Source organism: Apis mellifera, linkage group LG1 (genome assembly GCF_003254395.2).
Source record: "Apis mellifera strain DH4 linkage group LG1, Amel_HAv3.1, whole genome shotgun sequence".
Lineage (NCBI taxonomy): Eukaryota > Metazoa > Arthropoda > Insecta > Hymenoptera > Apidae > Apis > Apis mellifera.
This window is the reverse complement of record NC_037638.1, coordinates 9146463-9174281: the sequence shown is the minus strand read 5'-3', so window position 1 is coordinate 9174281 and position 27819 is coordinate 9146463. Positions and strand designations below refer to the sequence as shown.

At 28.2% G+C, this 27819-nt stretch overlaps 1 protein-coding gene across 3 annotated transcripts; it reads left to right on the top strand.

The window, feature by feature from the left end:
• Positions 1–3762: 3762 nt before the first annotated feature.
• Positions 3763–27813, top strand: LOC409078. Of its 3 annotated transcripts, none has more exons than XM_026438911.1 (8): positions 3763–4058; positions 12360–12483; positions 12664–12749; positions 19021–19113; positions 23787–23849; positions 24150–24233; positions 25672–25903; positions 26750–27813. In XM_026438911.1, exons 1-8 carry the CDS (start codon positions 3984–3986, stop codon positions 26887–26889), a joined length of 897 nt encoding a protein of 298 aa, XP_026294696.1. In that variant the 5' UTR covers positions 3763–3983; the 3' UTR covers positions 26890–27813. The 3 variants fall into 3 exon arrangements, with proteins under 3 accessions (XP_026294696.1, XP_026294691.1, XP_026294699.1); XM_026438906.1 differs by having other exon boundaries at positions 24150–24287; XM_026438914.1 differs by lacking the exon at positions 24150–24233.
• Positions 27814–27819: the final 6 nt, after the last annotated feature.

Below are 27819 nucleotides of genomic sequence, written 5' to 3'. Positions count from 1 at the left end.
GTAAGTCGAGAAAATACGTGATGTCGAAAGTTTAAATTCCTCAGAAATCCTGAAATTTATTTACACTACAGTTATATGACCAATTTGCCAATGAACATCTTTCTTCTCTCGTTATAATAGTCTTCACGAGATAGTGATATTTTATTATATATTTTATATATTTTATTTTCTATTATATATTTTTTATATTATTTCATTAACAGATAAATATTCCTAATTATAGTTTCAGATCCTGATCTTTTCAAGTATCAATTTGCTTATTAAGATGTTCAAGCATATAAATTTTAATTCTGAATATTTTGTTGAATTCTGAATATTTTGATTTATTTATTCATTTACTGTTTACTATTAAGAGATCAAGAAATAATGTAGTAAGATGATGTAAATCAGTAAAGATTATATTTATGTGTGTTTGAATTTAAATTTGCTTGAATAGTAATCTAATCAGAATTAATAGTAATAAATATTTTGTCATCATATAAGTTTCACTTTGAATAACATCTTCCTAGAGTGCACTCCCTACTGTGATGAAATTGCGAGCTTGAAAAATTTCTACATTCCAGAAAAACAATTCTTCCACAAGAGCAATCCTTGAGTTAATTCTTGTAATGGAAAACTTCTTATGGAAAAAAAAGAATCGTTGCAATGAAAAATAATATTAATATAAAAATATTTAAATAAGAGTTTCTACAAGACGAAAATGCAGTAATATCTAAAAATAAATTCTAATAATAAGAAAAATTATAGGAAAATATAAAAAAAAAATTTAAGGAATTAAGAAAGAATTTTTATGTGAGAATATCGAAAGAAAATAGCAGAATGCTGAAACATAAGAAAATGTCAAATTTTTACAAATGAAAATATGGATATTGCAAAATGTTCTCGATGATTTAAAATTATAAAAAAATATATATTTGTATGTATGTTGAAAATTTGACAATGAAAATTTGATAAAATTACTGATAAAAAATGTAACAAGATTCTGCATGTAGTGAAGATTTATTTTTATTCGAGTGTTAATATATTTCTTAGAAATATCTTATTAAGAATTGAAATCTGTTAATATAACATTATAATAATATTTTAAATAGATATTTAATTGTAAAAGGAAAATTACTGATGAAAATTAATAATACTACATATATATAATATGTAATATATGTATATTATATATTTTATTGTTCTTTTTCTATGTAAATATTTTTCTGAGGAAAGACCTACTAAATTATATTTCTTTTTCCATTTTGTTTAAAAGCAAAAATGCGTTACTGGAAAGAAAAGAATTAAAAGACTGTAAATTGCTGTTGAGAGAGATTTAATTTCTTTATGATTTTTATTATTATCTTAATTTTCAGTCAGTAAATATCAACATAGCTATTATTGAAATATATAATATAGATATAAATACTAATATCATATTTTTGTATAGATTCTGAAGTATGAAATTACTTTTTATCATAAACGTGTGAAATATATTTAGCAATCTTGTTATATTTTATTTTAAACATCTTTAAAACAAATTTTAGCTTTAATTATTTTATTATTACTATATTCATACAATAATAAAAAGTAAAAAGATATTATTAAATTAAAATCAATAATTATATTTTCAGTTTTGTATTTTATAATTATTGCAATTATATATTAAAATCTTAAAAAAATACATTAGTTATTTTAAAATGTCAGGATTGTAAATATAAATACTTGAAATGAAACGATTAAAAATTGGTCAATTTATAAATATCATATTCGTTTCATAATCTGAATAAGGAGACTTATTTATCCCATATAAATGACATATTAGGATATCTACTCCATAGCAAATCTAGAGAGAATTTAATCAAACCCTTTCATATTACATATATACATAAAATTCGCCCAGCGTACAAATGTCAATCAAAATGAAAGTGTTTATTTTTGGAAATATCAATCGCTCTAATTATTGGGAGTAATATTACTTTACTTTTGATTATTTTATCTTTAAAAGATAAAATCGTCGATCTTGATATAATTAGAGAGTAATTTAACATGAATTTTTAAATAAGAATATAATATTCATCATTAAATAGAACTGAAAATCTAATTTTAATTAATGAATATTTCATTTTGAATTGTATGAATTTTCAACAAGAACAAAACATATCTTTATAAAAAAAAAAAATATGAACAACATTTCCCTTTTTCGAAATAATGAAATGCATTTATATTAAACTAAAACGATTGTACTATGAAAGATTATATTTTATATGTTTTTTTTTTATGTTTTTTGTTTTACTTTCCAAAATATTCAACAAATAAAATTTATATCTAAATATCTATTAATTGCATACCAATAATTCTGCATATTTTTATTTTTAAAATTCAGAAAACTATTATATTTACTCATATCTTTCTTAGAAATATCTTGTAATCATATCTAATAATGCTTGATAACATTTATATTTTATTAATACAAATTCTTTATTAATGCGTATTTAAAATTAATATTTAATACATGAATGAAACATATCATGCATAAAATCTTCAATTTTCACTTGTGTTACTTACATTATTACAATTTATAGTACTTTCATATGTCTATGGGATAGAAAACACTATTACCTATAGTAAGGTATCTTTTCTTTGGGAAATAAATTCTCCTTCACGTCAATATACATGAAATAAATTTTGTAAAACAGATTTTGTTGTCCACGGATATTCTAATTTATACCGAGGAACTCTTGAAACATTTTCTATCTACTGTAATTATAGAAAATGAAGAAATAAATGTAGTACAGGATATTACGAATTCTATTATAAATGGTAGACGATCTAGAATATTATCTTATTAGTTATTTTAAATGAAATCACCAACTAAATATGAGCGTCATAATCTAGATATCACTTTGTAAGCATGAAAACTTTACGACTTGAACATAAAATTGTGATCATCGTCCATAATAAGATATATAATTTTATCATGAATTTTAAAACAAAAATAAATTGTAATATTAGAATAGTAAGAATTATAAAAAATAGGATAGGTAGATTGTTTATTACAGAAAATGAAATGAAAATGAAATGACGAAATCTATTAAAGCAAAACGATCGAAGTTCTCTTTTGCTTACATAAAATGACAACTTTCTCATAAAAATTTTTCAGAAAACAAATTTACAAAAAATTTCTTCTTTTTCTTATGCAATTGAAAAAGAACCATTATTTTGCATTTCAGTGATATCCATTCATAGAAGTTTACGATTGTCGAAAGAAAAGATAATATTCTGTAACTCTGTACATATATTTATTTGCGTTCATATATTTTAAAAGAAACTTCAAGCATAGTCAATATATCATACGACTTACTCGAACTTTTTTGAAACAAGTTCACTTTCAAATTCATTCTCTTATTTTATATTTTTCACATATTTTTTTCTCTTTCAAAGTAATATTATAGACAATATTAAACTTTACATGTTCAAATTATTAATAAAAGTATATCTCTGTTCATTCCAACAAACAATACTATAAATTTGAAAGGCGCCATTGTTGCAGAATATTAATCAAATTCATATCTCGAAAACTTTTTTCATTAATACTCAATTAATTTTTATGCATATTCTCAAGAGTAAAATTTTAGTTTTTTTTTTTTAAATATAACTGTTGTTTTTATTATGATAATTCTATATATAAATCAACATATTATTTAGTTGAAAAAATACAAATTGGTCAAAGATATCGAATACGCATGCGCAAATAGTGTTTTCGCGCCGTGAACGTCGTAAAGGCCGACAGTTAGAATCGAACCTTTGCACGTGTCGGTTATCCTTTTGTCATTTTATAATAGAAGATAAAAAAAGTTTTGGTGTCGAGATGTTTTGTCTGTTTTATATTTCAATACTTCTATACAATATAAATTATGTACAATTGTGTAGTTGATGTTGATTCACGGAATAATTTTTAATCGAACGTGCATAATACGTATGATTGCTCACGCGTTTGAAGCATGGCTATCATGCAATCCTGTTGCTGTTGGCGGTCTGTAAGAAGAGGTAGCTTCGCTTGTGCTATTTATGTCGGGGTAAGTGCTATCATTATTTTTCTTTATTCGAGATATTTCAATAGTTTTTCCATTAACGAGTGTATTTTTTCGTGAGATTACGTAGATATTTAATGAATATATAACATGTATTATAAAATACCATACAATAAAAGAATAATATTTTGATTTAAAATGTCGGTGTTCTATCGACTGAAAAAGTAATCGAAATATAAATATTTATCAAAAAAAAAATAACGCGATAAAAGTACACATTTTACCAATATGTAGTACACGATATTAAAAAAATGTAAACGTATAAATAGAATATATTGACAAACATAGCAGTAACGTGTTTCAAAATTTTAATTCTTTTTTTTACTTAGTAAAATAAAATAAAATAAATTTCTTTACAAGCTATCTTACAAGCTATAATAAAATAGCTTTCTTTAAAAGCTAAGTGAGTAAAAATAACAAGATTGCTAAATCTTTCTTATTTTATTGTTTGCTTTGTTAAAAAAAATAGAATATAAATAAATAAAAAATAATTATGGATGATAATTATACATATATAGATTAAAATATAGAAGTCACTAATAATACATTCATTTGATAATTAGTAAAAAAAAATTTATTAAATCCTGCCAAACTTTTGGATTATTTGGATGAAAATATGTAAATATATAATGATAAAACGACCAAGATTTTCATTATTAAGATTTTATGATATTTACTTTTTCTTTTTAATTTTTAATTGTCATAAATCATATCACAATAATAAAAAAATTTATGCATATGAGTCGTCGAAATTAATTAATCAGAATTTTATTGCTTAGGCAGGATTGTATACAACTATAAACAAGTGTATTGTCATGAAATGCATTATGTATTTATAGACATATATCCAATTCTCATAAAGGATATTTGTTTTTGTTATTATCTGATCGTTAAATAGGTTATGAATCATTTTTAAACTTTGCAAATATGAAGTTATTTGTATTAATATTCGGATATCCTATTTCTGAATTTGTTACTTTATAAATAGGATTATTTAAATATCGCGTCTCTTATGATATAAAGCCGATTATTGTATTTGAATACATATATATATATGGAATGTATTGCTATAATACTTATTTACACAATAATTTGAACAAAGAATATTACGTTTTAATATTTTTATATACTCACGTATATAACTATAACTATATCATTATTTATGAAAAAGTAATTGTTTTTTACTTCATGAAAATTTAGAAAAAAATATAGATGTGATATATTTCTTTCATTTATATATTTGTTTAAACAATATTTTAATAGCTTTAATATATTTAAAATAATTTTTTCTATATGATAATATTTTCACGTGTTATAAATAATGAAATATTTAATTCTATTCAAATATTAATACGAGCAATTCATATAAAAAATATGTTATAAATATACATATTGCTACGAAATAAATGTTTACTTAATTATTTTTCGAATTCAAACTTTTCGATTAATTTGATAAAATTTACAATTGAAATATTTCTTTATAAATGAATTCCTAGAACAGAAATAATGAAAATGATTAGAAAATTTTTTCTCGATCTCTAAAATACGACGAAAAATCGATAACATTCTACATCAATTTAACTCAAACAAAATTTCAGAAATTTCATTCGGTATACGCGGAACGAAACTAGATTCGATAGATTGGATTTTTTCAAAAATTTTCTGCAATTCATTCGATCGAGTTTGAGAAATACTTTTTGGATCACTTTTTTAAATCGTGAAAGATTCGATACATATTATAGAATAGAAAAAAGCGACAATGATAATTTAATAATGTTTACGCAATACATCTTTTGAATTTATTGGCGTGAAAATCACTCTACATTATAAGATCTATCTTTAACATTGAATTTCTATTAGAAAAGTAATGCTATGCTTTCTAAAATATAGTGATAATTACAAAAATTTCAAGGAAAAGAAAAAGTGCCATCATCTCTTGTAATCTAATTATGAAAAAAATAGAAAACTATTCTATTTAAATTATAAATTTAAGAATTTATTTTGTGAAATAAATAAAAAAAATCTATAGTATATGTATATCTATAGTATATCTATAGTATAGTATATCTATAATATATCTATAGTATAATATATCTATAATATATCTATAGTGTAGTATATCTATATTATATCTATAGTATAGTATAGTATAGAGTATAGTATAGTATAGTATAGTATAGTATAGTATAGTATAGAGTATAGTATAGTATAGTATAGACATTTTTTATTTATTTTAACAAGCAAAGATATTAATAAAATTATTTACTTAGATATACTTTCGGATTTTTCTACCATTATTCATATAAACAAGACGTCGAGATATATATATATGTTAACTTTTATCCTCAAATTCTGGAATTTCAATGATGCTACATCTTTTTTAATTTTCTAATTTTTCATAATGTCATTCAAGCAGAAAATTTCAATATATCTTCATTCCGTAAATAACACGAATAAACCAAGAATTCAACGTTTCAATATAATTAATATAAATTTGATTGAACATACTTATATATATAAATATAGTTTTCATCGAGAACTCGTTTCACCGTATCGCGTTAAATTAAAGATATCCTATATTGGAAAATTTCTCACACATGTACAGGATAACAGAGAAACGGAATTACATCGACCTGGTTGGAATAAAATTAACTTCTTGAAATTTCGGTGCCACATGTCGCTTTCGGCTAGTTTTAAAGACCTTCGACATCCGGTTTCCGTTTTCGACGATCCTGTATTTACGATATCGCCTTCCGCGTCGTTTAATTCTTCTAGCGCTTTTTCCCCAAACAAATATATTTATTATCCGGCAAGATATATCTGTGTCTAAAACGAAACCAATTAATTTGTATTTCGCAGCCGATATACATTGATCCGAGAATAGCGAGAAATATTCGTCCCAAGATTCGTTTTTTATATGTCATGATGTGAAATACGTGTATGTTTTTCCCTCGATATGAAATAACGAAGTTGCTACGTATTTAAATTGAGATTCGGAATTTAAATTCGATTGCAAATTTTTCATTCTTTGCGAAATAATTAAATTCCGGTTCATCGATCAAATTTCGATAGGATGTATACAGGGTGTTTTAAGAAAAAACTAAATAATTTTATCAATATCTTTGGTATGTTAAAATAAATAAAAAATGTCATATACTATAGATTTTTTTTATTTATTTCATTTCAAAATAAATTCTATCTATAATTTAAATAGAATAGTTTTCTATTTTTTTCATTTCAGTTAGATCAAAAGAAATGATGGCACTTTTTTTTCCTTGAAATTTTTGTAATCATTATCACTATATTTTAGAAAGTATAGCTTTTAAAGGAAAAAAATATATAAAAGATTTAATTTTGATAATTTGAATGATCATGACACAGATGTATTTAAAAAATACATGAAAAAATAATAAAAATTCCATTATGAAAAATTTATTTTGTAAAATAAATTGAAAAATAAGTAAAAAATTTATATTCTATATATTCTATAAATTTATATTCTATATGATATTCAAAATAACCTGCTAAATATAAATTTGATTAATATTGATAAATTATTCAGTTTTCTCCTGAAATATAAATAATAAAAAGATAAACGAAAAATTAATACGATTCTATATGTATAATTTTGTTAGAAAAATTTAATATTTTTTACGATTTTATAAATTTTATAAAATTTATCTGAACAATTTCAATATATCAAAACTTTTATAAAACTGGATAATAAAATTAAACAAGTAAGTTGAAACAATGTTAAAGTTTGAACTGAAGAAATTAGGAGAAAGAAATTAGTATAGTTTTATCTAAACTAAAATCCTTGAACGATCGAATTAAACTCGTGTAACGATTTTATGAATTTTAAAACCAAATGGAATATATCATCTATTGCAATAGAAAATTTAATTTTGAATTATGGAAAAAGGGAAGAAGGGCAAAGCAGTTGTATCGGCAATATTTGATGCCTTTATAAAGACATATCCAAATCGTCTGAAAGTGCAGTGGAATATCGGTAGAAAAGCATCTTTGAACTCTTTATTACTCGACATTCTTTTCGTTAAAGTTTCGAAGGGGGTAAAGGATAGAAAGAAAGAAAAGCGAAGAAATAAGAATTAAAAAAGTTTTTATGAAAGAGCCCGATGCCCGTTATTGCATGAAATTAATGATCAAGTTGCAAGATATAATTTATTTCAATTAAAATCAAATTTTCCTAAATTCCAATTTTGAGTGCATTAAGCAGTAATACCTTTTGTCGATGAATTTTCCTTTTTGTTGAATAAATTCTTTAATCAAAAGTTTTTCCAAAACTTCGTAATAGAATGATTAACTTTAACCAAAAAGCTTTTCTTTCAATAAAACATATGAGATTTATTGGAGAGATATATTATTGGAGATATTTCTTCTAAAAAGTTTTCTAAGTTTTATCCGATGAATACTGAAATGAATGAATGATAAGTTCGAAATATTTTGATCGATTATAATAAAAAAATTTTTCTCGAAGATGTAAATTTATCTATTTTCCCTTCTTATGAAATACAATTTCAAAACTATAAGATTGAATCGTATATAAATTATATTTAATTCAGAATTTTAAATCATTATTCTAGAAAAATAATCATTTTATTGTTCTAAATTGGAAATAAAAGAAGCTTATGATTTTAAATGTATAATTTTGGCCGAGATATTCAATGAATGATAAAAATATACAAGATACATAGAGAAGATGATTTTATTCATAAATTCCATCGAACCAAATAACATCGAAAGGGGATTAAAGTATTAAATGATCAGACACGAAGAGATTTCGGAACAAACGAAACAGTTTAATTAAAACATTTATGCGGGAAATCGCACAGTCATTTTAATCCCGTTTGAAAAATCGTGAAATCTAACACTTTCCAATCGATTTAAAATTTAATATTATCGAGTTTACAAAATGATCAGTATCGCGTTAAATTAAGATCAAATTGTTGAAATGATTAAAATTGTGTTAATTAAATTGGGAGGGGTTAAAATCGAAAATGAGAAATACGAGATTCAGATATCGCTGATTACGCGAGATGTTTTCAAAATTTCATAATTAATTTAATATACATCAAATTTAATTTTATTTACTTCCTTCTTAATTTACTCAAAATTTATTCAAAAAATTATTAAAATCAATTTCCTCCTGATAGATGTATCAAACGCGAAAAAGAAAAATATTTCAAATTTAGACAAAATATACTATTTCTCCGTGAAAAAATATTTGAAAAGGAAAAGAAAAATGAAGAAAGAATGTTAAAAAAGAAAATAGAAAAAGGGGAAAATATAAGAAGCGAGATACTTCTAAACCAATTACACATCTAGAATTTTATAATCAAGTTATTGCAGATGTGCAGAAGGATAAAAGACGTGAAAAACTCTTCTGAGAATCATCTTACCTTCAACGTACGATATCGTTAAATGAAAGAAAGGTGTAAGAGAAGCAATAGAATAACATGTGCCATTGCACAAATTTTCTATTGAGTTTCTTTAGCTGACAAGTCATATCTGGTAGAGAAACCAACAATTTATTCCTCGTTCTTTCAAATAGCCTATCATCTCCTTGTGGATCGTTTTTTTTTTTTTATATCACCTTCCCTCCCTACTTTCTTTCAAATTGCGGCCATATCTTCTTCTTCGATAGCTTATTGAATTCGATAAAGGCGTCGTTTCATGGATATTTCCTTGATTACGTTTTATTTCGCATTATACACAGGAATTTCATGATGTAACGTATTGTTAGTTGCAATAATACAACGTATCGTGCTTCGATTTAAGGAGAAAGAATGCTTTTCGAAAATTGAATTTCATCCGATATATGCGTCGCTATCAAAAATATCATCAAATGGTTTATTTTCGTGTTACAAAGTTTTTTAAGTTTATCGATCGAAAACTGAGAACAGTCGGATAGACGAGTGGATGGAAGATGTGATTCATAGTTGAATCAAGATATCAAGATAAAATAATATTTTATACGTTTAATTTTAATGGCCATTTGCAGTTAGAAAGGAAAATAATCTCTTTCTCATCGTATCCAGAAGATAGAAAATTTTCTTAGATCTTGCTTTAATCTTTGTTAATCCACCATAAAATCCAAACTGTTAACCGACGATGATTAATCATTATTTTATATTATTCGCTTATGGATTAAATCTATTCTTTCAAGCGTACTGAAATAATTAATTTTCTTTCTGCCATTTTTCTGTATCTTTATGTCGAGTTTTATATAACGTCAAGAATTATTTGTTTTCATTAAGCATAGAATTTTACAATAATACTCTTAACATTCTTATTACTCAATTTTTTGTAATTTTATTTATATGAAGAATTGTTCTCGAAAAAATCGAATACAAATAAATATTCAAATTCATTCAGTTTTAAATTACTCAATGAATTTTCAATTTTAATTTTTTCAAAAACGACATATCAAAGATAAAAAAAAATGTATTTTTTTTTACGTAGTCATCATCTTCATTTATCTCTTCGTATCTAGTCACGTAACCAATTTCACGAGTACATGACATCTTTTCAAACTTAATTTTCTCGACAACGAATTTATTCGAAAAAAAATTATCACTCTATATTTTTATTTTATTTTAAATAAGAATATCACTTCAATTCGATTCGTGTATGATTTTCGATAGATATTTTTAAAGTTCACGAGCAAAGTGCAAGATCAAAAGAACGAAGCAACGAAAGATTGTCTTCACGCGTTGTAAATATTCGCAAAGTTAATAACACTTTGAGGTACAAAATTGGTTCAAGGCCGACATGACTATCCGACAAGAGACAATAAATTGGGAGAAGCAATTTCAATAACGTCACGTAGAATCGATCCCTCGTCCAACAAGTATAAAGGCGCAACGCACCCTTGAAGAAGCACGCCTTTTACCACTTACTCATCCTTCTCAACTTCTTCTTATGTACCTACGTATCACGTTTCATTATTGACAAATGTTAACAAGCACGCAATTGACAAAGTGAATTTTGTAAATTTAATATAATTTTTCTTCTGTATGAATATCCATCAACGATGTGGAATACAGAAGTTGTAAATGATCAATGGATGAATTTTTTTATTCCATATATTATAGAATGTAATGATAGCTTTACTTAGATGAACTTTGATCTAATAAGAAGTCATGTTTGTGCTCTTTTTTTTTTTTGAAAAGATTTAGTTAAACCTTATTAGAATAATAAACTGTTTAATAAGCTTGCATTTAGGAAAGGGATCAGTTAAGACTGAGCTGCAAAGTCTAAGTGGATTAACCTAGAAAGAAACAAACTTAGAATTGTATTTTATACAGCCAACTTGTTATTTTCTTATTAATAAAATAAGATAAATTACAAGAGATAAATCAAGTAGAATATTGAAAACCTGAAATTTTGAATCTTAAAATGATTATAATTTTGATGTTTTATTCTATGTTGTTATAGGATTGAGATTAATTTTTTAATGCACTTTGAACTGAAAATTTCAATTCTTATATAATATTCTATTTTCATAAATGAAATTTCGATATGAGAAATATAATTAATAATTGTTAATTAATTATGAATTTTTATCGAGTTAATTTTTTTCATGTCCTACAAAAATGTAATAAATTTTAATCAAAAGTCAACGTTAATTGATTGAAAGATAGTAAAGCTCAATGCAATATTATATGGAATATAATCCTTTTTAAAGATTAATAATTAAAATGAATTAATTTTCAATAAAAATATCAGTACCTTTCATTCCAGAATTCATATAAAATGCAACTTTTTTAATTTTCTGGTAATATTTTATATATATTATAAATCTCATCCCACATAAAATATTAGAATAATCAAATCATTTTTGAATATATACTTGGGAAAAATGCAATAAAAGTTTTTGAAGATATAAAACTTTTGAAGATTATAATTATCCCCTATTTAAATAATTTTTCAATTTCATCACTAAAATCTGAAATTTAAAATTAATATAAATACAAATATTTTCATAAATATAAAACAATTAAACTGCTACAATCATTGTAAAAAAAAAAAAAATATCCATACAAAATATTTTCACGATTTTGGAAAAAATCCAACAATTATCATAATAAAAGAAATAAAAATAAAAAAAATTCCACTAGTGTTGAGTATACCTTTCTCATCTTTCGATATTCGATTATTTCTGAATCCGATTCCCAAGTTGTTCCAACCAACTCTACTCGTACTTTTGCTCGTAATCAAAATGATTTATGACAAACAGACGGCTGTTATTTGTCCTTGTTTCAGATTTACTTTATCGTATTGGCGCTAACCACGGGTAAAGTGCTCCAGGGGGAGAGTCAATATCTGCGGGGGAATCGTTCGTTGCCGGAATCCAGCAGTTTCCTAGAATCGGATACCATATCCCCCAGTGAGTGTTCGGGTTGCACCAACAACGATTAGATGCAGCGGGAAAGGGATCCATTGTAATTCCATTTCTCGCTTAATATATGTCGCTAAACCAATCGCTCAATTGTCTGAAATCATTACTCGGTACTAGTAAATTGAAAAACAACGAGATCTCACGATCGACATGCTTCTGTTGCTTCAGCGACGGTATGGTTTAACGTGATGCTGTTTATATGCTCGTGCTGCGGTGTAATTTGCAACATCCTGCTTCTCTATGGCCTCTACAAGGTAAGACGTTCCAAACAAACACTTTAGTATAATGGCTTTCAACCCAGTCGATTGACGACCCACGCAAAAAGGGATCGTCGTTTTAATTAATTAATTTTAATATTTGCAATGCGATTGATTAATTACGAATTTTCAAAGATGTTCGATCATTACGTCGAACACCTATACTTGTTTGATTAATCAACAAGCTTGATCAACCTGACCTAAATAAAGGTCCAATTTACTTCGATCAAAAAAGTTTTTTAATCAGAAAGTATCGAACATATCATCGATAATATCGTTGTAATCAATATTTTTTTTTCAGAATTAAGCATATCACGTAATTAAATCCTGAAATTCGATTAAATTTTATTAGTAAAGTTAATTTAAAATAAAAAAAATTCTTATATAATTTGTTATTCTTGTTGCTTATTCGAACCTCTTCGATTCCATTGACAAATCTCAAACTAGGGACAAATGACAGATTTCTAGAAGATGTACGTATTTCTAAGAAAAAATATAGGTCATGGGATGGCAAGCCTATTTATAATTTCTGCACTTGTCTTGAACAGCATTTGAATCTTTATATCTTGGTGATCAATTGAAATATTGAAAAATAACTTCAAATAACTTCAGTACGTTTTTTTGAATTGATTTTGATGATAAGATTTTTATTTTTCTCTCACGATTTTCATCAAAAAATAGACTTTAGCTCAAATGTCATATTGATCGATCACCGGTTCTTTTATAATTGCATTATTCTGCAAACGTATAAGATTTATGTAATATGAAAAATGAAAAATGGATAGAAATCTGGGTTAAAAAATTTCACCTGGGTAAAGGCAGGTTTTGAAGTTGCAACGAAGGTTTTAAAGTTTTACAGCTTACGTTCTTTACGACGGATATTGTCCGAGATTTTCCGACACGAGTCGTATCCTTTCGAACGAAAGAGGTTTAAAAATTTCTTGTCGGTTTATATCTTGTCGCTATTGCTCGTTTAGATATTATTTTCACATAAATCAATATGATTTGTAAAGCATTTCTTTCAAATAATAAGATTCCAAGGCGATTATTTAGTTTTAACAGAATCACTCGCATTAATCCTAAAATTAATTCTTAAATTTCATATTTATATATGCAATTAATAACTGAATAGAAAACAATACTTACAATTTAGCTGGAAGATTTTTAATATTGAAAAAAAACTGAAATCAATCAATTTGGTAAATAATGTATAACGCATACATTTTAATATCAAACTTTAGTTGATCCTAAAATTAATCCTTAAATTTCATATTTATATATGCAATTAATAACTGAATAGAAAATAATACTTACAATTTAGCTGGAAGATTTTTAATATTGAAAAAAAACTGAAATCAATCAATTTGGTAAATAATATGTAATGCATATATTTTAATATCAAACTTTAGTTGATCCTAAAATTAATTCTTAAATTTTATATTTATACATGCAATTAATAACTGAATAGAAAATAATACTTACAATTTAGCTGGAAGATTTTTAATATTGAAAAAAAATTGAAATCAATCAATTTGGTAAATAATATATAACGCATACATTTTAATATCAAACTTTAGTTGATCCTAAAATTAATTCTTAAATTTCATATTTATATGTGCAATTAATAACTGAATAAAAAACAATACTTACAATTTAGCTGGAAGATTTTTAATATTGAAAAAAAAATATTGAAATCAATTTGATAAATGATATGTAACACATACATTTTAATATCAAACTTTAGTTATCGCTCTTCGATTGTAACATTATAGTTAAAAATGATATTGAAATTTCGTCAAGTTTCTCGAGCTAGTAGTAAGTATAAACGTTATAGTTGACAATTTTTCAAACGTGTATTTTATACGTACATTCTGTAGTATCGAAAATCGATAAATTTTGTTTCGTAACATTTCTTTCTTTGTAAAAATTTTACAACGTAAGAGCGAATGGATATAAAAATTATTTCGACATTTTTTTTCACCCTTCTTTCCATCCATAAGTTAAAATTAACACGTATATCCGTTGAAATGATACCTTGTCTAATTAAGTTCCTAAACTCTCTGGTTTCATGTTTCTGTAGTACCTTAGTCGCCTAATTCTCTTCTGGGAATGTATTTTGCACCAACGTTTAATAGCGAGACATAAACTCTGAATCTTGCGTAACCTTGTTCGTTATAAACCACAGTCTTCATTCCCAAGGTATACGCGGTTCTTACATAAAGTAGAAGTTATTAACAAAGTAGAATTAATTTCAACTCTCGGCCAATCCTTCAATCATTGTATCTGTAACATAGAAAGATAAGAGCGTGAATGATACGAATATAAAAATACGATGAAAAGAAAAAAATCTACTTACCTTTTTGTTTTAAATTTAGTCGACCACGTGTATGATAATTGCTTAGAATAAATTGTAAAAGAAGAAAATTAGATCGTTTAAAAGAAAACTTGTAAGAACAGATTTGAATAACTTGCAATTAAAATTGATTGAATAAATATATTAATATATCAATCAAATAATTTGTTTTTGTTTCTTTCTTCAAGAAAATCGAAATGTAATATTATCGTATCTCAACTTCACTAACTTTTGCAACTATCTTCATCTATCATTTCAAATGACAGACAAAATCCGACCTTTGTGGAAGATCGATAGAATTTTTATCATTGTCTATCGGAAACAGGGCAACAAGTTTTCTGATACGGAAAAAAGCATCGCGAATTGAAAGGCTGAAACGAAATTCTGGCTTACCGGATCGAGAAAGATTTCAATTTTCGAATATACTGCTCTCGAAATCCATTCCTATTTCCTATCTGCATTTCATGCATATTCGTGTGTCTATTTTCGTATTCGCGTCAAATTCCAAAAGTAATACAAGTTGAAAAAATAAGGCAAAAATATTATTTCAAATTTGAAGATAACGATTCGTTATAGAATGATGAATAATGTTACCATTTGTTCAAAAATAAAATTTTCTTTTTCGTATAAACGGGAATATGAGAAAGAATATAAATCTAATTAGAAACGTGTTTATAATTGCATTACAAATCATTTGTTATATCGATCCTCGAAATCTGCGAAAGGAATAGGAAAAGGTTAGAAGAGAAATGTTTTCTGTCTAGTCAACGAGGGTGCACAGAATTTATGAGCAAGATAAGACAACACCCTTGGGCTAACATCCGGTCAACCGCAAAATTTCTTCCCAAATTTTGCCCTCTTCATCGAATTGAATCTTCGTTACCTATTTCTTAAAATACGATCTTATGCAAAATCGATTCTAAATTCTTCTTGAGCAAAATGATTTTTTAATAACTTATTGTCAAGTAATATACAACGTTCGCTTTAATACCTTTAAGAAATTTGAGTTTGCTGAATTTGATTAAATTACACGAAATCATGATTTTTTTTTTCAGAGAAGAAAACAAGATTGACAAAAAGAGAATTACACGAGAATATTTTTCTTATTTAAAAATATTAATTGAAAACAAATTAAACCAAAAAGATAATTTTCTTTCTAAAAATTTACACCAATCTTACAAAGATGTTAAAAATTCCTGGAAATAATTTATCTAAGAAAACAGAAAAAATAAAAAAGAACAAATTACTTTCCAAAGGGTTATTTACTTTGTTGCCGCGCGATCAATGTATCAAACTTAGAAATCAATTTTCGAGGCAGTACACAGCGATTTACAGGGCAACGATGAAATAGTTCTCTTAAATCCGAAGGGAAGCTAACTTTTCGAATTGGATTCTGTCCGATTCGTGATACGTTAATGCAATTAAGTTCTCGTCGAGTTGATCCGGATGTTGCCTCGGTAACGCATCCATCAGTTAGAATCATATACGCGTTCAACGATTAAATTGCGCCTTCTTATTCGAAAGAACGCTCGTCAATCTGGAATAGGAATATCAATTTCGTGTTGATTTATCGACATCTTTTCGCGTGCAATCGACACTGCCATCGCTCACGTTGTGAACGATGCCTTTCTTATGTAAAACACAGACGCAACATGATACAAAGCGCATTCATTTTGAAAGAACGATAATAAAGAAGAACAGGAAACGCTCGATGATATTTTGAGGGAAATATCGTTGTTCTTCTTTGTAATCGAATCAAATTAATTTCAGTCACTGTAGATTTATCAAATATATTTAATCTTGTGATATTCGTGTAAAATTTAGAGGTGAATAAAAAATAAATATATTTGTTTTATGAGATTTAATATAAACTTAATATAAACTATTATTTTCGACAATGTAATTTGTCAAAAATTATTTGTGTTTCGAATGTTTAAGAATTAAATCTAATTATCTTGTGCATTAATTAATTTAGTATCTCCATAAGATCCAATGTGGTTTTTCATATCGTCCAATCATTTTCTAGTTGCTTCCAGATAATTTTCGAGATATTAATCGTCTTATTGTCAATTTTCACGCGGAACAAATCCGCCGATTCCTTCTTCTTATCGACTTCCATTAGTCACTTTGCGGTAAAACCGCGCGTTTATTTCGTGATAGTAATCGATGATGAATAACCATGGCAACCATTTCGCCAAGATCCTCCATATTCAGACCTTCGATTTTATCCCTCTTTGCTCGCCTATTTGTCTACATCCGGAATCTATCATTTTTAACGATATATATCACAAATGAGATATTTTGATTTATTTTACATACGTAAAAAATATCTTAATATTGCAATTCTATTTAGATTTTACAGATTTATTTTCGTTTAAATTTTGTATCGATTCAATTTTTAAACCATTCAGTCTCTTTTTATTTACTTATTTTCATTTATTTAATTGATACGCACAGAATGAGAAACAAAACAAAACTCTTGTAGGATTTTTTTTCACATTCACATCGCTATGTTGATTGCTCCAATTTCCATTTCTTTATCGCTCTAAGGAAAATAATTCAAATATTTGCCTGTTTTAATGCACAAAAATATATTATTGGAAGAAAAATTGTAAAGTTTTATGATATAAATTGCACGTACCTTTTGTTGCATTACTTTTTATGCAAAATATATTCATTTATTCGTGTAATAAAATATATTCCTAAGAGTATACTTTGTATTTATATCGGTGTCTCTCATTTAAATTCGCACGGCATTGTTGTACTTTAATCCATTTTTTTGTTAAAAAAAAAAGAAAAGATACATTGAACATTCGTAATAACACCTATACATATTATAATACACGTCTATTCATTTAATTTTATTATTACATTAAATATGTATATGTATGAGTCAGTTTTTACATAAAATATTCATACATTTAAACATGCTAATACGTGTAAAAAAAAAACTTTTTCACATTGAATTCGATTGAATTTTAAAAACATCTTTCGCGAATATTTACAATCCAAGATAAAAAATGATTTTATCACGAGTATAAATACATAGCCATAATATGTATCACTTCACACTATTTTATGAATAGTTATAAACAGAAACGTATAAATAATATACTCTTAAAAATTAGTTCTGTCATCTATTTCTTCCTTTTCATCGTTGCATCAAATTAATCGATCCAATCTATATATTGCAATGTCTCTTTTCGCGTGTACATAAAATAACAATTTTCATAAATATAATTTGCAACAATAATAAGTTAAAGAACAAAATGAATTTCCATTTTTTGCTAAAAATTAATTAAATCTGTTAAACCAAAGTAAAATATCTCGCATATATATATATATATATATATATATATATATATATATATATATATATATATATAAAGGTTTAATATTATGCCTTTGCGATACATTCATGCGTCAAAAAGTTGATAACGTAGAGATCGTGTTTTAATTAATAAATTAAAAAGAAACGTGATATTTATATCCGCAATTTTTTTTTATGATACATTCTTTGAAAAGTTTCAATAAAGTTAAATTCATAAGTGTGGGAATGATTAAAGTAGCTCTGCATTATTGCAGTTACTTTTCTTTTTTTTTTTAACGGAACAATTCCAAGAAAATAAGATATTGTTTCACTTTGCAAGAGAAACCTCCTTTTCTTTTCCCTCGTAGAGAAGCTCGTTCATACCTTTAACCCTCTGACTATAAGTATACTTTACCTCGACAGTGTTTCTCGTTTCTTGACGAGGTGCAACGAGTCGGATCAAATTCCGACGAAAAGGAATACGAAAGAAAAAGAAAGAAAGATATTAAAAAAATGGAAATGATCTTGAATGAAATTATTTTCTTAAAACCTATGGCCTCCTCCCCATTTATTTATCCTGCTCACTTATGATCGATGTCTTTCAGGATCAACGTGTCTTTCTCGTACCCTGGATTATCGTCGTCATCACCACCTGTTTCGTCGATGTGGCCCACTCCTTATATTTGTTTATCGTTGCTGTAAGTATATCTTTTTTCGATTATATCGGGAAAAGGATAATTATTAATAATCGTCTCTTTGCGTGCAAGAAAAGATATTCGAATATTTGAAGATATATTAATTCTTGTCATTTTTTTATTGTACATATTTTTCTATCTATGAAACGAACAACAGAATCTTCTTATTTAATGAATTAAGAAAAAGTACATACTATTATTCGATTTTCATGGATCTGGAAAATCTTTCGATATTTTTTTTTTTGTTTCGTTTCGTTCAAATCTATCACCGTTTTTCGTGAGAACGAACCATATGATTTCTGGTTCGCGTGAGAAAAGTATGTATGTGCGATAATTGCGAGATTGCCTCTGTCCGTGGAAACATCCATCTAAAAAGAATGATCCACCGATGGCTTCTTTTGCTGCACGAAATACGAGAAAAATATATCGCGATGATACGATTGGAGATGAAAGGTAAAAATGTAATTTCAAAGGGGATCTCGAATACAAACATCGTCTTTGCGCGATCCGATAACGCGCCACTTGCGATTCTTCTTCGGTATCTTCAGATTACGAATTCTTCGACCCAGTTTCCAAACATTTGTTTTTTAAATAGCCGTTTTTATGATCCACGGATAATGAGATTTTTCTCTAATAAAACGTTGAATATGAATGGAACACGCTCATCATTCTAAAATAAAAGAGAAAACAACTTTTCCCTCAACCCAAGAAATTTTCAATACCAAATTTCTCGTTAAATTATCATCTTCTGATTTTCTATGCACGTTTTTCTTTATTCAACAAACGATGGAAAAAATTGTTCCTCGACCACGGTGTAATTTTTTCTCTCAACGAGCTCGATACTCACGAATCGATCGTTCGAAATCGCGGTTTAAACGGTTTCCGTTAAACTTTCTTCATTTCTCCTCTCTCTCTCCTCAACTTTTCCACTCAAGTTACGAAACTTTCCTCTATTTTTAAAATCCTGTACCGCCCCACGGCTTACAACTTTCGCACGACAGGACAGAGTTTCGAACGAGAGGAGGCATTTAATGCCATCCTGGGATTACAACGAGTAACAAGTAACTCTCTTTCTTTCGTACGACACCTAGTCGCGCAATTACCCCTTGTCAGAGCAAATTTTTTTCGTCCCGAAGAATTTCGTGGAAAGAGGGGGAGAGACAAAGGACCATCCAAACTCCCCTCCCCTCTATTGTTCTCCCCCTCTGTTCGTTCTCTCGTTTCACGAACACGTTTCGCGCAGCTGCGCCGTTTTTCTCCGTGGTAAAAGGGTTGAAATGTCGTTCAACCGCGTGATTCGAGAGCCTCGAGTGCTTTTGTCCCGCGATTTTCGTGTCTTTGAAACATAAATTTATCATACATTCGCGCGTTCCACTGGGTTTTTAACATCTTTAAATAAATGGCATACTTTGGTATTTCCACGTATACGCGGAATAAGAGTGTTCAAAATTCTTGTCTTCTATTTTTTTTTTAATATAATTTCCATAGTTTATCTTAAGTATGATCACACGCATCCTCGGTTTCAGGGATACGACAAATTTGTTGATCGAAAGTTTAATTCGATCGATTCGAGCTCCTATTGTATTCAATTCATGGTTATTGACTCGATTTGGACAGGATAAACGTGATAGCATTCCTATATACATCAAGCGATGTGATACAATTTGACCAAGAATTGATCTCCGTATATAGGTTACAAATAGCTGTACAGGAGAGACTCAATTAAGGGAACCGCTATAAAATAGAAATATTTTGAATGGAACAATATTCCTTAACAATTAATTTCTCTTCCCAAGTTTTTATTCCGTTTTAAGAAAGGGGAATAAAGTAGAAAATAGGAGCATCCAACACTTTTCAATTAAAGTAAAATATTGATTTTAGTTTCGAAAGATAGAGGGATGGGATACTACTCCTATCTCGATTGGCATTTTAATCACTCTTTGACACTTTTAGAGCTCGTCACACAGGACTCGGGAAATGCTCACTTCGAATGAAATTTCAACCGACGTTGTAATTAAATCAGTGTGAAACTTTTAGAAATATTAATTAGAAGGATTAAATGTTTTGTAATCTTTCGATTCTCTTTTTCAGTAATTTAAACATCTCTTTTGATTAGATTCAAACTATTGCACAGATTTCTCGAACAATTTTTAAGGTATTCTCCTTTTATATTCTCTTTCCTTTAATTATCAAAATAATCTTCAATTTTTCACGATTATTTTTTTATTAGATTTTGCTTTCGATTTTCAAAAGTCATATCTTTTAATTGATACACAACGAAAATTTTATATATATATATATATATTATGTAGATATATATTTTCATGAGTTTCTTCAGAATAACATAACGTTTTTATTATATTGTTAAATTTCATTTCTCATTCTTATCCAATGGAGCAGAGTGAATAACGACGATCAATTTATGGAACTCTATATTTTCGGACATAGATTCCAGAAATATGGTCCATAGTGGCCATTTATTTAAATATTACCGTAATAACGAGATGATGAAATCCTAAAAGCGAACCGTGCAAATCCTTTTTAAACGTTTCAGACGTGTGCAATCCCCACTTTGATGTAGCAAAAGGTAAAAGACCTGACATAGGTTCGAGTTTTCCGGATTTGTCCTAGTTTTTTAGAGCTTCTAGAACTGGAATCCCAGATTTTTCAGTGATCCGGATTTTATTTTGAGATTTATCTTCAATAATTATCACAATCATAAAAAATAATTCTTCCTTTCAATTAAAAAAATATAAAAATAAATTAAATTCTAATAAAACGATTACGTAAAAATCACTGTAAAACTTGGAAAAAACTTCAGCTCTCTACTATATAAAATGACTTTTTGTGAGAAACGCAAGGTGAAATCTCAAAACTGATATGTGGAAATATCCAAAGCGGATATAAGAATATAAGAATGTAGACACGTTAAACGATAATGGATGTGATGGAGATCGCATGCCAAGTATGTATTTCCATGTACCGTGGGACCAGATGCAAAAGTTCATTCTGGAATAACAGCGCGTCCGCCAGCATTGTACGTCGGGATGCGCAATCTTCATTAAAACCCCTGCCGCCTCGAGCTTTTTCTTCGTAAACCGACAAAAATAGGGGGAACGAAGAAAAATACTTCCTTCCTTTTCTTTTTTCTTTTTCTCCTTCCTCTTCTTTCCCGTATCCACTCGTCAAATTATCGTTACGAAGTCGAAAAGCCGAGCATGCATCGCTCATAAAACGTGTTTCGAGAGTAGAAATGGCCACTCCGAAAACAGTAACGAGAAAACGGTAACATCGATGTAAAAGCACCGTTCTCGTAATTACACGAACATCCACCATCCAACTCCGCCACGTGCAATTTTCCTTCGAGTTAACGGCGCGTATCTTGTTTCTCTCACAGAGATAATAATAAAACGAGACGAAATCTATGCGCAAAATATATTTATCCGAAGATTAATTGCAATATTTAAATACGTAGCTTGTTTTATTCATACCTGTGCGAAATCAAAGGGTATTTACTAGTGAATTATTCGAAGAAATCTTTCATCATCTTTCATCATTGATTACAATGTGCATTTCGTTTAAAGAAAATTTTTTCTTCCAATCAATTGTACAATTTTAATGTATATTCAATTTTTTCAAAATTCAAAATTTAGATTATTATTTCATTGTCACGTTTACTTATTCGATAAAATTTTTGTTGATAAATAAATGACTTTTTTATATTATTTATAAATAATACAGATTATTATTTATAATCAATTAGTTTGTAGTATACAATGTATTTACTTAGAGTACTTTAGAATTTCAACGTTGAAAATTGCATCATTATTTAGTGTTGCGCAATACAAAATTATTGTTACGTTTTATTTTTCATTCGAAAAAGGAATTTCTTTTTCTTTTTTATTGCGCTTCTTTCTTCGGGTCAATATATCCAGTCCATATTGTAATAAAATTTACTAACTATTAAACATATCGAAAGGATGTTTTCTTTCGCATGGCGATAATCAATTTTCGATTCGTAACATCTTCGTAATACAATTTCGTCAATGAAAAGCGTTTAAATTGCTTTTTCTAATTGTTTCGATAAACGATTCAGATCAAAATTGAAATTAATTTTCCATCGATATATTATATTCAACGATTTCATCGTTTTGAAAACAAAGAAAAATCAAGGATCTCTTTTTTCTTTTTACGACCAGTCAACGGTGTTAGAATTTTAAAAAAAACGTACTTTTCTTTTTTATGTACAAACTAATTGCCTGTTAAAAAGTTAAGAGATGCAAACAACGTAAAATTTAATTTATTCCTTGAATGAAAGGCTTTTGTGTGTTAACTATTTTTCAACGGTATATATCGAATATCATTTTATAGCTACGATCGATACATGTATATATATATGCACACACTTGTATAAACTTGACACGAATAATAGAGAACATCAATCTTTATTGGTTTCCCTTAATCGAAACTGTAATGATTTCTCGATCGTTCAGTAAAATTTATATTGTCATACGAATGCAAATATATTATCGTTTAGAACAATGATGGTTAATAAATAAAATAAATTATGGACAGTGATGGATGGAAAAAAAAAGAATACATTTTGAAGTGTCGAATATATCTCATACATTCAAAGGATATTCGGATGATTTAATTTTATCACGTTTCTATTTCAGTCCACTTTTGACCCGACAAAGGTGATGCTATATACGTTGAACTTCTTCCTTTTCTGCCTGAACGTAAGTTTCAATTCAAAATTTCAAAAGTAAATTTACGAACAATAATTGATTCATTGTTTACCATTACATTATCGCTTTTTTAATTAATTTCTAACACGATATTTCCATTGTAAGCTTTTTCAAATCATCACATTCTCCAGTTTCATCCCAGTTCCATCGAAATTTCGTTCTTCCGTTCTTTCTTCTGATCTTGATTTTTATTTTTTAATTATATTCAAACCTAGGTAGAAAGAATGTGTTACGTTATCAGATGACCAGGCACCGGATTTCCGGCTATATCCCACGTATCCTTTACTTTAGATATATTCCGTGTTGTGCGTGATCTCCCAGTATCAAGAATACGTGGCCGGCCGAGGCACTGCCGCGGACGACTACGAATACAGGGTCAGTATTCTGAGACTCTCTCAACGGAGACAGGAACGAGATAAGGGACGAAAAGTTAAGTGTATTAACTGTATTGTCGAATAGTTAGAGCACAAATACGCGATAAATTTAAACACGTAGGCCATTGTAGGGAGCGAAGAGTTTAATATTCAACGAATTTTGAAAGATAAAAAGATATAAGAGAATTAAAAATAAAATTTCACGTATATATATATAAGTAGATTCGTGTAAATAATATGCGTAAAAGAGATGTAAATGTTGTTTTTATTACATAAAATCTAGATATAGAATATTTATTTTACTATTATTGCACTCTTTAAAACGACATTGCCCAATAATTGTACAAAATCTAGAAAAATGTTGTTCCTATCGCATTTTATTTAGGTTACGAAGAACCTCTCTGAAACGAATCCATTCCGGAAATTCTGCTTTTCGAAAGAAATTACAGCGAAAAGGTCTCGAGAGCATATCGAACAATCGTATTATCCAAATGGAAGCTTTATGTCAATCAATCCGAATCTTTATCTGATATCGCCATCCATTTCTTCTTACAATATCCTCAGAGAGAATTTTATTATTTCGTTTTATTATTTCGCAGTAAAATCTCATATCTATGGAATATTAATTTGAAGTCTCCGTTTGAAAGAATAACGATATATCTATCACTAAAATTTAATACTCTCTGTATTTTAAAATAAAATATATCTTCGAATAGTGCAACAATGGAGGGGGGAACTGAAATAAAAATTGAATAATACACGATTGAAAATACGTCGTGCATAATAACAATCAGTGTGTTATTGTTATCGAAAAATCAATATTTTTTTAATTATAAAATTATAAAGTATACGATACAACTATATACATATATATAAAACGCATATCTGGAATACGTTTCGAAGAAAGAATTTGATACTACCTTCAGACATTGATTAATATAGATTACGTTACTGATGACGTTATAGTGTAGAGATCAGGCTTCTATTATTAACTTGTCGGATCAATGTCGACGGTATAGATTGAGCATCATTCAAAATAATCGACACGCGAGAAATTTACTTTTGATTTCACTCTCAATGCTCTCTAATCTCGACGAATTATATTATATTCAGAAAAAAAAAAAACTTTTTTAAGAACAATCTCGATGCAAATCGTAGGTATAAAAACTCGATTCAAACACCGTAAAAGAAAGTTCATTTGCAATTTTCGTAACGGCTTAGATGAAATTATCTCGAACGATCTCCAATTCCGATTAAAAAACTCTTCTCGACGATACCTTTGAATACAGAGAACTCGGTTATTCCAGCTTAAAGTTTTAAAGAGAAACTTTAGAAAAAAAAATCTTCTTTTGCTCGTTATCTTTTCTGCTCCCCCTCCCTAAAAAAAAAAGACCTCGAAATTCAATTATAAAATGGATCTTATGAAGCGACCTTTAAAGGTTCCAGCAGTGAGATATGCCGTTCAGCCGCCAACTACAACGGCTACGTCTTGCCTGAGTTCTCGTAGGGCGGCAACCAACAACGAAACCAAAGCAACCGCAACGCCAACCCAGAGCCCTACCGCGGCTCAGAACACCCTCTCCTTGGATAAAAGTCCTGTCACGGGACGATCGAGAAAACACGTTCAGTTCCCTGACACAACGAGATCCGATAATCAGAAGGGAAAATCCGGTAAGCGGTCCCCTTTTTTTCGCATATAAATCATAATTTAAAACACATGTGTTTCTTGAAGATTTGAAGTTGAATTGCTTTGAATAAATTGCAGAAGTTGCGAAGATAAATTTAATTGGACTTACTCGATTGTTATTGTTTTAAAAATTAATTTGATACCTTTTTAAAATAAACTTACAATTTATAAATCCTGCAATTTCTCTCTCTTCTTTTTTAATAATTGACTTTTAATTAATTATTTTGTTTCATCTTTTGTGGATATATCTTTGATATCTTTTATCGATGCTTTTTTTACTGTTCTCTTTCAATAGCGTAAAGTAAACGATGTTACAAAGTCATAATTATTAATGCAAAATTACGTTAACAAGTAAGGAAAACCAGATTGGATGCAAACGATCCGACATAGAAATAAACTTCAAGGGTACAATATAATGCACGTGGTGTGGAATTTTCAATTTATGTAGCATTATGTGGAATTGATTCGGACAACTGTATCATTAACTAAATTCGTATTGATACAAATCGATCGAAGAGTAGAGACTAGTTATTTCGAGCGAATGTGGGGCGAATATGAAACGGCTTTGAATTGTTACTTAAATATATGAATACATGTTATGTTGACATCGGCAAAACCTCGCTTTACCATTTATTGGGAACAGAATTCCATTGCCTTTGATCTTGAAATTATGTGTCCCCGTGGTAACGCGTGCTTTTACGCTTTCCCGTCTCCGCCTCGTGTTACCAGCACTTAACCCTTTCACTCCCACACGCTGAACAAATCAACAATTTCGAAACATCGCATTCTCGCCGTGCCCATATGTGTGTGTGTATATATATATGTTTCAGAAGTTCCAATCACGGTGTTGGTGCTTAAAATGGAACCGGAGAACGAATACACGACGTCATCGTCCTCGTTGAAATTCGAGGAAACTATGACGATGATCGATCAAGTTGTTCAATCTCAGAAAACCAGCCAAGATACCTGAAAATGTCCACAAATTTATCTTTGTAAAGATAGACTCTTAATGGCAACATTTTATTATTGCCATTTTACTGCTACTACTTGCGAATGGTCCAACATCGCCAATGAATAATTTATCTTACACGGGATGTTCTCAAAGTTGGTCCGTGCTCGAGATAAGAGAATTAAGACCATCAATGCGCTAGCTCGTTCAAAGCTATGGTCAATTCGTATCACTGATTTAACAGATTTACCAAGTTCGCGAGTTTCAGATAATGGTACGATTCTTTAAAAAGGGTTCTTCGTGTTTCTCTTGTTTCTGAAATTCGTGGATAAATTGGAATTGTATGAGATAATTATCTCGTGGAAAACTGTCATTCGTCCTTTTGTGTTTTATGTCAAAGAATAATAACGTGAGATTGATGGCTTAATGCCGTACGAGAATGAATTGAAACGCCAACACGTGTTGTTCGGGTTATCGCGATAGTGTATAGAATGGTCAAAGGCGATCAAATCGAATGTAATGATAAACGTTTACACAACCGTTGATCAATATTGACACCATTCTATTACCGCTATAATGGACATTGATCTTCCAATTGAAGATGGACGCTTCGATAACGCGTGAACTATTTCAAGAGAAACAATAGCTTAATTCTCTGTTAACTGAAATGAATTTTAGAATGGACATGCCCCCATGCTTGCAAGAGTATATCAAACAGACGCATAAAATTGACTATTTGTATGAAGTTGATCGATTGTATTTTTGTAAATTATAAATTTTTAGACAAATGTATATTTTCGGGAGAGAAGAGAATATTCTCTTGTTTTATATATGCAATTTTTTAAAAATCATCCATTTCGTATTCCGTCGATTTAACGCTTGCCCCTTGGTTTCTATTACAGGTTGTAATGTCCGAATATTTATAAAAAAAAAAAAAAAAAAAAAGAAGAA

What these genes read in the sequence shown, in the direction of transcription:
- LOC409078 (XM_026438906.1), top strand. Translation starts at nt 3,984, where the DNA reads ATGGCTATCATGCAATCCTGTTGCTGTTGGCGGTCTGTAAGAAGAGGT. An exon ending in CTTGTGCTATTTATGTCGGG is followed by an intron (nt 4,059 to 12,359) that starts GTAAGTGCTATC and finishes TCCTTGTTTCAG; the next exon opens with ATTTACTTTATCGTATTGGC. An exon ending in TCTTCCTTTTCTGCCTGAAC is followed by an intron (nt 23,850 to 24,149) that starts GTAAGTTTCAAT and finishes CCTTTACTTTAG; the next exon opens with ATATATTCCGTGTTGTGCGT.